Genomic DNA, 14,265 nt, shown 5'->3' on the forward strand with positions numbered 1-14,265 from the left:
TTTACCTTGAACCATCACAACATTCAATGAATAGCTTTTATGACTAGAGTAGTTAGATAGAAAATAGACTTGGAATGAAGAAAATAGTAGTAGATTGAAGAGAAAAATAGACTCTGAGGACAGATAGACTAATGAACGCTTTAAAATATGTTGTCTTAAATTCGTATACACATAACTGTGTGTATTTAGTAATTAAAATTGATTTAAGGAAGTGCTATCATTTTTCCTGTGGCTGCTAAATTCACCATTTTTATTGTTGCCAATAAACTTGATTCATTGTATGTATTGAAAAATAGTTTAGAAATAGACATTGTGAATACTGAGTAGTAGTACATTTGGATTTTGGTTTCTGTGTATACGTGTGCACGTGTGTGTAGACCTAATATATTGCAGTTAATGATTTAATAGTATTTAGGTAATGTCTTAAAAACACAACAAGAAATGCTTCCTTGTGGCAATAACTAGTATGTATAACAGAACTCAAGTCATATTTCATATTAATGAAATAGCATTGTGAGTTCTGAGAAGTAAACAAAGTTCTGAAATTTAAAATGTGTTTACTGATTTTAGCCTCACAATATACTTTTGTAGGTATTTATATAGATACATGTGATGGAAATTAAATATATAACTTACTCTTTCTGACACTGTGTTATATAATTTAGTATTTAATTAACTTCTGATTAAATTTTATTTTAAAATATTAGTCATTCCTAAAGGAAGAATAATTTGGGATACTGGATATTTGTTACACATTAAAAACTGGTTCAAATATATATGTGTTTATATGACAGCCATAAAAAGTCAAATCCTAAGAGATCTTTGCTTTAGATCTTAAAGATATTCATTGTGGCTGGGTGCTGTGGCTCACACCTGTAATCCCAGCACTTTGGGAGGCCGAGGCGGGTGAATCATGAGGTCAGGAGTTCGAGACCAGCCTGGCCAACATAGTGAAACCCCGTCTCTACTAAAAATACAAAAATTAGCCGGGCGTGGTGGCGTGTGCCTGTAGTCCCAGGTACTTGGAAGGCTGAGGCAGAAGAATCGCTTGAACCCGGGAGGCGGAGGTTGCAGTGAGCCAAGATCGCACCACTGCACTCCAGCCTGGCGACAGAGCGAAACTCCATCTCAAAAAAATATATATATATATTGATTGCACAAATATTTGAGTTATTCATTAGTAATTGAAGCCTTTTAATACATTCTTTGCTGTCTAGATTCCACTGTTCTCTCTCAATTCCATATTGTCTAATAAAGGACAATAAAATCTGACTTCCTTCAGTTTTGTGTGCTTTGCCACCTGCCCACTCAGACATCATAGGATATGTGCTGGAGGAGTGAGAGATGGTACTTAACAACGTGGACAGACATATAAATGTGAACTTAAAAGGCAGACTTACTAAAACTTATAGAATTTGAACTGTTGGATTGGATATGCTTGAGTTATTATATCTAATATGAAATCTAGTAAATGAGCAATTTATAAAAGTACAATAGAATATGATATTTGTTTATAAGATAATGTTCTATGGTGTTTTTAAATGATATTTTATTCACTTTTAAGAGATTTTTAGTCAGCCTTCATTGAAGGTAGGGAATTAGGAATAAGGGATGTTAAAACAAATTACCAAAAGTGTTCAGTACAACTGATGATTCTACTTAGAAATATAAGTAGAGAAATTTTTGAAATAGTTTCAAAATATACTTGAATACATCCAAGTGTCTACTACTATTATTTTTTATAGGTGGTTTCAGACACCTTCACAGGTTTTCTACCATGCAGCAACTGAACATGGAGGAAAAGATGTATATCCAGGGCAGTGTCTTTGGGAAGGTTGTGAGCCTTTTCAGCGACAGCGATTTTCTTTTATTACCCACTTGCAGGTACACTTTTAAAATATTATTTGATCAGTAACTCATTTGCATTAAAGATTTTGATATGCATTCTGTTGCTTCCTCTTTCTCAATAAGGATAAGCACTGTTCAAAGGATGCCCTACTTGCAGGATTAAAACAAGATGAACCAGGACAAGCAGGAAGTCAGAAGTCTTCTACCAAGTAAGGAAAATGAGTTTACTTCCTATTGTACATACAAAAAGAAACTAGGCAAAACACAAGAACAATGAAATGCAACTTAGCATATTAGGAGACCAGAAACCTGGGTTCTAGTCCAGCTCTGCCACAAACCAGCAATGTGACCCTGTTCAAATTGCTTAGATTCTCTTGGCATCACTTTTCCGTTTGGCTGGACAATGTGGTCTGTAAGTTACCTTTGAGCTCTAACACTGATTCTGTTTTGTAGACTAGTCAGTCATTGGAAGTAATGACAGATGGTATATGAGAAATACTTTGTAAACTAAAAGTACTGTGTATGGTTCTTTCTCCTGTAAGAGAGTAATCATCTATTTGATAATGGCAAAGAGATTTCATATCTTGCCATTATCAAATATATATATACACATACACATATAAACATACATAACACTGGTTTACAGTTTAAAGATTGTTTTCAGGTTGTCTCATTTAATATTCAGCATTAGCTTAAAATAATTTAATATTCAGAATTAGTAAAAATGTATCAGAAATACCCCTGCTTTTCAAATGTGAAAAGAAATATTGAAAGTCATGCAGCCAGTTACAGTGTCAGAAACAGTGTTTCTTCATATATGATAAGTCAGCATCTCCATTGCTATCTCACCAGAGCACACAGATAATGATGCATTTTATCTGCTTGGCCAAAGAAATCTACAGTAGTTTGAATCATATTTTACATAAAATCATCTCTACAGTTCTTCCATTCTGTATATTTCATAAATAACAGAACTGTAGTGAGAGGATTGATTGAAATTATGAAATAATGATGAAATTTAAGTTATGTAAGTAATAGTTTGAAATGTGGTATTTAGCATAATTCCATGTTATCATACCGTGTTTTCCTGGATGACCAGTGTCAGTACATTCTTAGGTAGTATTATTACTTTACTCTTGGGTAACATTTGGAAATAATTTGTAGCAAAAATTGTAGACTTTTCTTCTTTGTTAAAATCTTCACATTATATTCAAAGATGAGAAGGCTGTAACTATGACGTTATGTTGAATTTGTCTTGATTGCATACTTACCCAGTACAGTAACTTTAAAGATGGAACATCTATTTGCTTTAAAATTGATAGATTGGAAAATAAAAGACTTGAAACTTCACCTTGATACTAAGAGCCCCTTTGCCTAAGCTGTCACAGAGCATAAACGTTAATGCTGGCCCATTGGACCTTTAGTCACCCTGTAAACACAATTTTTAAATAACCAGCTTAAAGAGATTGGCAGGATGGTCATAGTTGTCATTCTGTCTGCAGTATCATGTTAACTCTCTCTCGCTCTCTCTGATCAATTTAGGCAGCCAGCTGTAGGGGGCACAAGCTCAACTCCTAGAGCACAGAAGGCCATTGTGAATCATCCCAGTGCTGCACTTATGGCTCTGAGGAGAGGATCAAGAAACCTTGTCTTTCGAGATTTTACAGTAAGCATGCCTTGAAACCCTTATCTGTAAAAGTCTGAGTCCTGTGTGATTTAGATCTTTATTCTTTCTTTTTTTTCTTTCTTTTTAAGGATGAAAAAGAGGGACCAATAACTAAACACATCCGACTAACAGCTGCCTTAATATTAAAAAATATTGGTAAATATTCAGAATGTGGTCGCAGGTGAGTAATATGTTTTCTGTAGCCAAAGTGAATTTAGTTTATTTTATTTTTACATATAAGTTAATAAAATTAGATAACTGTATTTTCTTCATTGTTTTTCTCATCAGTTTTGCAAATACATCCAAAAGTTTATGCCTAGGTCAGGCCATGATGAGCTCTTAAAAGTCAAAAATAAATAGAAGTTAAAACAACCAAAAAATGGTCCTTTAAGTTGTTTTATTAAGTTAATTTGTCTTACTGGCCATAGAATTTAGAACAAAAAGTAGCTCTACTAAAGAGGAAAGTTAGGAGTTTATTGGGGAAAACAAAGGAATTGATCATTTGAATCACGTGGAGTCCAAATGAAATTCAGTTTGACACTTGTCATTTTCATGTACCCATCAATGTCATAAATAATGTTAAGGTATATGTATAATACTCTGAAGTTTTAAACTTTCCAATGAACTTAAGCAAAAGAAAACCCAGGATTTTGTAGATGTACAGAAACCAGAAGGGATAACTTATTAATTCTTGAGAGAGCAAATATAGAATATTTTGTCGATACCTTGTCTTCCTTAGTTACTTTTCTGGAATTCCTCCTGCATCTTCAACTAACCACTCTTGGGCTGCCTCTCTGAGAAGCTGTCCTCAGATGCATCTTGTGTTCCTGATAGTCACTTTCTATCTCAGGCTCTCCCTTTCACATATTAGTTCCATCTCCTTAATGTATTTTGAATCCATGTTAGTTCTTCCCTGCACCCCTATTTTACCTTGTTTTAGGTCTTTTATGGTATTCTTTACAATGACCTTTAAACTGAATTTTCTAAGCATAAAAATAGTGGTATCAATTATAAAAAGAAAATGAATTTGACTATTGTTTTAAGATTTCGCTAAGTGGAAGGTGAATAGCATTTAAAGCTAAAGTTGAAAAAGTTATCTGTAATGGCAAATGTTACTATATTTATTTAATCAAGTATAAATGAACAAGAAAATTTTTCACACTTGAGCCAAGTTTTTTTAGAAAAAAAAAGAAATGTAAAGGTTTAATAACCATACGAGAATTCTAGTATCTTCATGATTTAGTTCATAACATTTCTTTTTACTTTTCTTACTTTATTTCCCTCCTAACCCCTTTTTTGTTTCATAGCCTACATTTCAGTGAAACTAAGCCACATGCAAGTTCCTAATCACACTGGGCTCTTTCAAGTCACACTTTGTACCTTTGTTCCAATGCTCATACTATTCTCCCTGCCTAGAATGCCCTCCTCCCTGCGTTGCCCACCTATTGAATATCTGCTTACCCTTCATGATTCAGCTCAGACATGAGTTTCTTTGTGTAGCCTTTCCTTTGCTCTATTCCTCTTCCCTACTGAGCTTGTTCTCCTCTATTTTTACAACATGTCTATCTTAAAACTTTTAATCTCATTGTTTTGAAAATGTTTTTTTATGCGGCTTTTCCCCTTACAGAACTATGTGCAGAGACTTCCTCTGATTAATCTTTGTAGCTTGAACACTTAGCACAGTGCCCAACACATTATAATCTCTACCTCCTATTCATCCTTTAAGATTCAACTCAGTGGTTACTGCTTCCTTTCCTGACATCTTCCTTACTACCTTAACCCTGACCTGGAGCACAGTACATATTCCCTACTGCCCCATGTGTTGCATGTTACCACCTTAGATGATGAGCTCTTTGAAGGTAGGGATTCAGTATTTTGATCTTTGTATCTTTAGTGCCTAGCATAGTGTTAGCAATATGATAGTCATTCAGTAAGTATTTGATTGATGGACAGGTGGTGGGAAATTCATTCTCCTAGAGTTCTGATCTGGAATTTGTGTGTGTTTTGTTGTTGTTGTGTTGTTTGTTTTATTTTGTTTGTTTGTTTTTTGAGACAGAGTCTCGCTCTATTGCCCAGGCTGGAGTGCAGTGGCACAATCTCGGCTGCCTGCAGCCTCTGCCTCTAGGTTTGAGCGATTCTCCTGCTTCAGCCTCTCGAGTACCTGGGACTACAGGCGCTCGCCACCACACCCAGCTAATTTTTGTATTTTTAAGATAGACAGAGTGTCACCATGTTGGCCAGACTGGTCTCAAACTTCTGACCTCAAGTGATCCACCCACCGCAGCCTCTCAAAGTGCTGGGATTACAGGTGTGAGCCACTGTGCCCGGCCTCTTTTTTTTTTTTTTTTGAGACAGAGTCTCGCTCTGTTGCCCAGGCTAGAGTGCAATGGCGTGGTCTCGGTTCACTGCAACTGCATCTCACAGTTTCAAGCGATTCTCCTGCCTCAGCCTCCTGAGTAGCTAGGATTACGGGCAACTGCCACTATGCCCAACTAATTTTTTTTTTGTATTTTTAGTAGAGACAGGGTTTCACCATGTTGGCCAGGCTGGTCTCGAACTCCTGACCTCAGGTGATCCACCTGCCTTGGCTTCCCAAAGTGCTGGGATTACAGGCATTAGCCACCATTCCCGGCCTGATCTGGAATTTGTGTAGAAAATTGGAATGCTAGAAACAACTTTGTAATTTTTTTAAGGGCCTTTTCTTCACATTGAAATTGTACATTCTAGGCAAAGCTTCTTTGTCTAGAGCTAATAAAATGTTGAGCCAAAAGTTTTCATTTCACTGGTTTTGTTTTGTTGATTTTGTTGTTTTATTTATCTCTAAACCTTTCAAGTATTTTCTGGCATCTTCAGGTCCTATGACGTTAGAATAGTAGAGTCATATGAATTAAGACAATCCATTAAGTCTTTCTATTCACTCGCCCAATCCAGGTTGAAATCCCCAGTATAGAACTTCTGTTGAACATCTCCACTGATGGGGAGTTTTACCTAAGCAAGAATACTGATAGAAAATCTGGCAGAACCCACATGTGTGGAGAGAGTGTAGAAAATCAGGCAGCTACAAAAGATAATTCTCTCTTGATAGTTCTCTAGTGGAATAATGCGAGGCTAGACGTGGTGGCTCATGCCTGTAATCCCAGCACTTTGGGAGGCTGAGGCAGATAGATTGCTTGAGCCAGGCATTCGAGATCAGCCTGGGCAACATGACGAAACCCCATCTATACAAAAAATTTTAAAAATTAGCTGGATTTGGTGTTGTGCACCTGTGGTCCTAGCTACCAGGGAGGCTGAGGTGGGAGGATCACTTGAGCCCAGGAAGCAGAGGTTGCATTGAGTCGTGCTCACACCACTGCATTTCAGCCTGGGTGACAGGGTGAAACTCTGTCTCAAGAACAAAAAGAAGTAATATAGAGTGTGATCTTTTAAACTAAAGAAAAAATGGCCAGGCTCGGTGGCTTATTATAATCCCAGCATTTTGGGAGGCCGAGGCAGGTGGATTACAAGGTCAGGAGTTCAAAACCAGCCTGGCCAACATGGTGAAACTCTGTCCCTATTAAAAAATACAAAAATTAGCTGGGCATAGTGGCATGTGCCTGTAATCCCAGCTACTCGAGAGGCTGAGGCAGGAGAATTGCCTGAACCTGGGAGGCCTCCAAGGTTGCAGTGAGCGGAGATCGTGCCACTACACTCCAGCCTGGGCAACAGCCTGGGCAACTCCATCTCAAAAAAAAAGAAAAAGCAAGTAAGATATATGGAAATTTACCCTCATTCTTATCGTAGAATATCTTGAACAGTATAAAAATATCAGCAGCTTTTTATTTGAAATTCAGAATCTAATAATTTGAATAGTATAAAATGTTTAATGCATCTCATCTCCATTCTGATCAAGCTTGAGCTCTGGAAAAGTGCAATATATTTGCCTTCTTTTGATATATGTATATTTAATGTGTAATGCAAGGGTCTTATTTAAAAATCAAATAGTATGTTTCTCTAATGAACAACACAAAAAGGAAATTAAGAAAATAATTCCCTTTATCTATTTATTTGTTTATTGAGACAGTTTTGCTCTTGTCACCCAGGTTGGAGTGCAGTGGCATGATCTTGATTCACTGCCACTTCCACCTCCCAGGTTCAAGTGATTCTCCTGCCTCAGCTTCCTGACTAGCTAGGATTACAGGCACCCACAACCATACCCGGCTAATTTTTGTATTTTTAGTAGAGATGGAGTTTCACCGTGTTGCCCAGGCTGGTCTTGAACTCCTGATCTCCAGTGACCCAACTGCATTGGCCTCCTAAAGTGCTGGGATTACAGGTGTGAGCCACCGCACCTGGCCAGTAATTCCACTTGCAATAGCATCAAAAAGAGTAAAATACTTAGGAATTGTCTTAACCAAAGAGAGAGAAGATTGGTACACTGAAAACTACAAAAGATTACTGAAAGAAATTAAACAATATATAAACAACTGGAAAGATTTCTCATATTCATGAATTGGAAGACTTAATTTAAGTGAGATGTTAGTACTTCCAAAGCATTCTACAGATTCATTGCAACCTGTCAGCATCCCAATGATTTTTGAAAAAATAGAAAAATCCAGTTATGTGTGAGTGACACAAGGTGAGGGTTGTAGATGCAGTTTCCTGTTTTCATCATATAGACAGGGCAGCTCTGCTGCAGAGATGGTCAACGTACCTAAAACCCAAAGAACCTTGTGTAAGAAGTGTGGCAAGCATCAACCTTACAAAAGTGACACCGTATGAGAAGGGCAAGGATTCCCTGTATGCCCAGGGAAAGAGGCCCTATGATTGGAAGCAGAGTGGCTGTTTTGGGCAGACAAAGCCAGTTTTCCAAAAGAAGGCTGATGTGGTTTGGCTCTGTCCCCACCTAAATCTCATCTTGAATTCCCACATGTGGTGGGAGGGACGTGGCAGGAAGTAATTGAATCATGGGGGCAGGTCTTTCCTATGCTATTCTCATTATTGTGAATAAGTCTCACGAGATCCGATGGCTTTAAAAAGGGGAGTTTGCCTGCAAAAGCTCTCGTCTGCCACCATGTGAGACGTACTTTTCACTTTCCGCCTTGATTGTGAGGCCTCCCCAGCCATATGGAACTATAAGTACGATAAACCTCTTTCTTTTGTAAATTGCCCAGTCTTGGGTATATCTTTATCAGCAGCGTGTAAACAGACTAATACAAAGGCTAAAACCACGATTATGCTAAGGCTGGAATGTGTTGAGCCTAATAGCAGATCAAGAGGATGCTGTCCATTAAGAGACGCAAGCATTTTGAACTGAGAGGAGATAAAGAAGAGAAAGGGCCAAATGATCCAGTTCTAAATTTTGGGCTATTTTTCTTTTGATTTTGAAGAGAAAACATTGAAGCTGTAGAAAAATTATAGGAAAATAAATACGGTGATAATCTTACTCAAAAAAAGAAAAATTCGTTCTAGAATTCATACATAATCTCAAGAGACCCTGAATAGCAGAAATAATCTTGAGAAAGAACAGTGTTGCAGGACTCCCACTTCTGATTTACTACAAAGCTAACATAATCAAAACAGCGTGGTACTGGCATAAAGACAGCCATAGAGACCAATGGAATAGAAGAGAGGGCCCAAAAGTAAGCCCTCACATATTTGGTCAAATGATTTTCCATAAGTGTGCCAATTCTTCATTCAATGAGGAAAAGACAGTCTTTTCAACAAATGGCATTTGAACAACTGGATATATACATCAAAAAAGTTGGATACATAACCTGTACCATATATAAAACCTAAATATAAGAGCTAAAACTATAAAACTCTTAGAAGAAAACATAGGGCAAAAGCTTTATAATATTGGATTTGGCAGTGATTTCTTGGGATATGACACCAAAGACACAGGCAATAAAAGGAAAACCAGACAAACTAGACTTCATCAGAATTTAAAACTTGTACATCAAAGGACACTATCAACAGAATAAAAAGGCAACCCATAGAATTAGACAAAATAATTGCAAGTCACCTGTCTGAGAAGAAACTAATATCCAGAATATATGGAGAATGCCTAGCTGCTGTGGAAAACAGTAAGGCAGTTCCTTAAAAAAACAAACAGAATTATCTGTTTCATTCAGCAGTCCCACTTCTGAGTATATTCACAAATGAATTGAAGGCAGGGAATTAAACAGATATATATACACCAATATTCATGGCTATTATTTACAACAGCCAAAAATTGGTATGGAGGCAACCTAAGTGTCTATCGATGATAGACAAAATGTGGCATGTACATACAATGGGATATTATTCAGTATTACAAAGGAAAAAACTTTTAATTTGCATATAGTAAAGTTCACCCTTTTTAGTGTACAGTTCTATGAGTTTTGAGGTTTTTTTAATCTTTGAGACGGGGTCTCACTTTGTTGCCCAGGCTGGAGTGTAGTGGTGCGATCATGGCTCACTGCAGTCTTGACCTCTCCAGGCTCAAGTGATCCTCCTACCTCAGTTTTTGTATTTTTACTAGAGATGAGGTCTTACCATGTTGCCCAGGCTTGTCTTGAACTGCTGGGCTCAAGCAATCCACCTGCCTTTGCCCCCCAAAGTGCTAGGATTACAGGCTTGAGCTACTGAGCCTGGTCTACAAAGGAAAAAAATTCTGTGACATATGCTACATATGAATAAACTTTGAGGACATCATGCTAAGTGAAATTAGCATGACACAAAAGGACAAATATATGGTATGATTTCACTTACGAGATACCTAGAAGAGTCAAATGCATAGAGACAGAAAGTAGAACAGTGGTTACCAGGGGCTGGGGGGAGTTCAGGAATGGAGAGTTACTGTTAAGTGGGTAGAGAGTTCCATTATGAGATGATGAAAAAGTTGTGGAGATGGATAGTGGTGATGGTTATACAACAGTATGAATGTACTTAATGCCACTGAGGTGGTTAAAATAGTACGTTTTATGTTATGTATGTTTTACCACAATGGAAAACTACAACACAACAAAGGAAGGATTTGGGAAAATTGGAAGTGACTGCTAATGGGTATTGGGTTTCTTTTAAAGATGATGAAAATATTCTAGAATTGATTGTGGTGACGGTTGCACAATTCCCTGAATATACTAAAAACGAGTGAATTTTTGTTTAAATGGGTGGATTGAGCCAGACGCGGTGGCTCACGCCTGTAATCCCAGCACTTTGGGAGGCCGAGGCAGGTGGATTATCTGAGGTCAGGAGTTTCAGACCAGCCTGGCCAACATGGCAAAACCCCACCTCTGCTAAAAAATACAAAAATTAGCTGGGCGTGGTGGCGCACGCCTGTAATTCCAGCCACTCAGGCTGAGGCAGGAGAATCCCTTGAACCCAAGAGGCGGATGTTGCCGTGAGCTGAGATCATGCCACTGTACTCCAGCCTGTGTGACAGAGCAAGATTGCATCTCAAATAAATAAATAGATTGTATAGTGTTTGAATTATACATCAATGAAGGTGTTAGAAAAAATAAATTTTAAAAAATCAAGGCAGGGCGTGGTGGCTCACGCCTGTAATCCCAGTACTTTAGGAGGCTGAGGCAGTTGAATCACGAGGTCAAGATATTGAGATCATCCTGGCCAACGTGGTGAAACCCCATCTCTACTAAAAATACAAAAATTAGCTGGGCCTGGTGGCACATGCCTGTAGTCCCAGCTACTCAGGAGGCTGAGGCAGGAGAATCACTTGAACCTGGAAGGCAGAGGTTGCAGTGAGCCAAGATCATGCCACTGCACTCCAGCCTGGCAACAGAGCAAGACTCTGTCTCAAAAAAAAAAAAAAAAGAAGTAGTAAGTGCTATAAAAGTTATAACCAGGCTGGGCGCAGTGGCTCACGCCTGTAATCCCAGCACTTTGGGAGGCCAAGGCAGGCTGTTCATGAGGTCAGGAGATCGAGACCATCCTGGATAACATGGTGAAACCCCGTCTCTACTAAAAATACAAAAAATTAGCTGAGCGTGGTGGCAGGTGCCTGTAGTCCCAGCTACTCAGGAGGCTGAGCAGGAGAATGGCGTGAACCTGGGAGACGGAGCTTGCAGTGAACCGAGATCCCACCACTGCACTCCAGCCTGGGCGACAGAGCATGACTCCATCTCAAAAAAAAAAAAAAAAAAAAAAAAGTGTGTATGTATATATATATATATATATATATATATATATATATATATATATATAAATATATAAAAAACCAAATAGTTCCCTACTTTATAAAACCAAATAGTTCCCTACTTTATAAAACCAAATAGTTCCCTACTTTGCCCCCACTACCCACCTCCAGGGGGGGATCCTGCAGCAATTTGAGCTAATGCAATTGCTTTCATATTTCAAAAGAATATGTCTGTGTTACTATTTCTTAACTTACCTAAATTTATACATTTATTGACTTCCCTTTTAAGAAATTGGATAGTCTTAAACCTCTCTTCTTCCCACTTTCCTTTTTCCTCATCATATTATTGTTCCATCACAGTCGTTGATTAAATCTTAAATCAGATGTTATTGTTGGATTGTTTGATGTTGAGCCAAGTGTTATACTATTATGTTTTTCTTTCTCTTTTTTATTTTTATTTTTTGAGGCAGAGTCTCGCTCTGTCACCCAGGCTGGAGTGCTGTGGCGCGATCTCAGCTCATTGCAACCTCTGCCTCCCAGGTTCAGGTGATTCTCCTGCCTCACCCTCCTGAGTAGCTGGGACTACAGATGCCCACTACCATGCCTGGCTAATTTTTTTATTTCTAGTAGAGAATGGGGTTTCACCGTGTTGGCCAGGCTGGTCTTGAATTCCTGACCTCAAGTGATCCACCCACCTTGGCCTCCCAATGTGCTGGGCTTACAGGCGTGAGCCACCACACCCAGCCTTTTTGTCTCTTTGTATTACGCCCATAAAAAGCATGAGTGCCATGCCTTTTGCTTGGCTTTTTATGGGCCTAGTATGATTTTAATTTTAATCAATATCTTTCAAGCATATCAATAAGCTGTCCACACACAGTTGTTAAACTTCTATCAGATTTTCATTTTTAGAATTTTTTTTTCCTTGCAAACTGCCCTTCCGCAGTCTAGACAGGTTGCTCTCTGGACCTGGTACACAGCTCTTCTCAGGAATTGTCTCCATGTTGAATCCCTTTTCATTGAAACCCATTTATTTTCTTTTCTTGTTTTACTGTCTTCATGTAAAAGCATATCCTTTCAATAATTTAAGACACTCCATGCCTAAAAATGTCTGTAGTCTACCCTTACTCTTGATAGTTGTTGGCTGTACATAACGTTCTAGATTGAAAAGTCATTTTTCTTTAAAAATCTGAGGATATTGCTCTGGTGTATTCTAGCACCAGCTTTGCTGTTGAGAAGACTAGTGATATTCTGGTTCCCATTTCTTTGTATGTGATCTGTTTTCCTCCCTCTAGAAACTGTTGTGGTCTCTTTATTTCTGAATATTCTAAGGTTTCATGATGATGATGTGTCTTCAGGGGGTGTTTTGTTGTTTTAATTGAAGTTATTATTTCGTTTTGGTGGGTCCTTTCAGTCTGGATATTTATATCCTTCAGTAATGGGAACTTTTCTGGTATGTTTCTTTTTCTTTTTTCTTTTTTAGCTTTCTGTTTTCTCTCTGTTTAATCTATTTTTTGGAAATTTCCTTAATTATTTTATTTTGTTTTGTTTTATTTTATTTTTGAGACAGACTCTCCCTCTGTAGCCCAAGCTGGAGTGCAGTGGCGCGATCTTGGCTCACTGCAAAAAATAACCTGTGAATATAGAAGTTGAGAGAATATCATTTTATAGAAAAACAAAATAGGCATATTTTGTTTTGTATCAAAACAAAGTGAGTGCTTAATTTTTTAAAACCTCACAAAATTAAACATTTATATCAAAAAGGAAATTATTAGTTACTTTTAAATCATCCTAGTGATTTCAGTTTATTCTTTCTATTTTTATCCATGCAATATTCAAATAAAAGAATGCTTTTTAACATGTAACTATCACTTTGAAAAATATTATGATTTTGTTAACTTTTTGAAACTGAAGTCTTTTTTCTTTCTTAAAATTTTCTTGATTGTGGGGGAAAACTGATTGTACTTTGTAAAGTTATTTTTATTTTGTAATTTTTTTTTTTTTTTTTTCAGATGGAGTCTCGATCTATTGCCCACGCTGGAGTGCAGTGATGCAGTCTTGGTCACTGCAACCTCTGCCTCTCGGGTTCAAGCGATTCTCCTGCCCTGGCCTCCCAAGTAGCTGGGATTACAGGCTCCTGCCACCACACCCAGCTAATTTTTTGTATTTTTAGTAGAGACAGGGTTTCACGATGTTGGCCAGGCTGGTCTCGAACTCCTGACCTCGTGATCCGCCCGCCTCAGTCTCCCAAAGTGTTTTGTAAATTTTTAAATCAATTTTTGTACAACTAATTTTTCTTTTCCAGAAAGATCTTAGAAATTTCATACTTTATTTTAAAAGTTGTTAAATAAAATTTTAAAGAAAATCATAAAGATTATATAAAACAGAAGTGAAAAGTTTAATGAATTATCACAAAGTGAACCACTCATGTAACTATCTGTCCAAGTTAAGAAATAGAGCAACTAGTTGAAATCTTTCATTTTCCCTCCAATCTTTATCCTCCTCTCTGTAAGGGACCACTATCCTGATCTGTGACACCAGAGGGTTCATTTTGTCTGATTTTGAACTTTCTATAAGTGAAATCATACAATATTATTTTCAGCATTATATTTTTGAGATTGATTCATAGTATTTTATTCAT

General features: G+C 37.6%; 1 protein-coding gene across 1 annotated transcript in view; it reads left to right on the top strand.

Moving 5' to 3' along the window:
- The window catches only part of ARID2 (AT-rich interaction domain 2), a 190,439-nt gene that overhangs the window by 171,348 nt on the left and 4,826 nt on the right, over positions 1-14,265 (top strand). Inside the window, exons 17-20 of the mRNA XM_028829418.2 lie at positions 1,746-1,884; positions 1,972-2,057; positions 3,391-3,514; positions 3,604-3,695. Of these exons, the coding sequence (XP_028685251.1) occupies positions 1,746-1,884; positions 1,972-2,057; positions 3,391-3,514; positions 3,604-3,695 (441 nt within the window). The remainder of the gene's footprint in view (positions 1-1,745; positions 1,885-1,971; positions 2,058-3,390; positions 3,515-3,603; positions 3,696-14,265) is intronic.

This window comes from Macaca mulatta, chromosome 11 (assembly GCF_049350105.2).
Source record: "Macaca mulatta isolate MMU2019108-1 chromosome 11, T2T-MMU8v2.0, whole genome shotgun sequence".
Classification (NCBI taxonomy): domain Eukaryota; kingdom Metazoa; phylum Chordata; class Mammalia; order Primates; family Cercopithecidae; genus Macaca; species Macaca mulatta.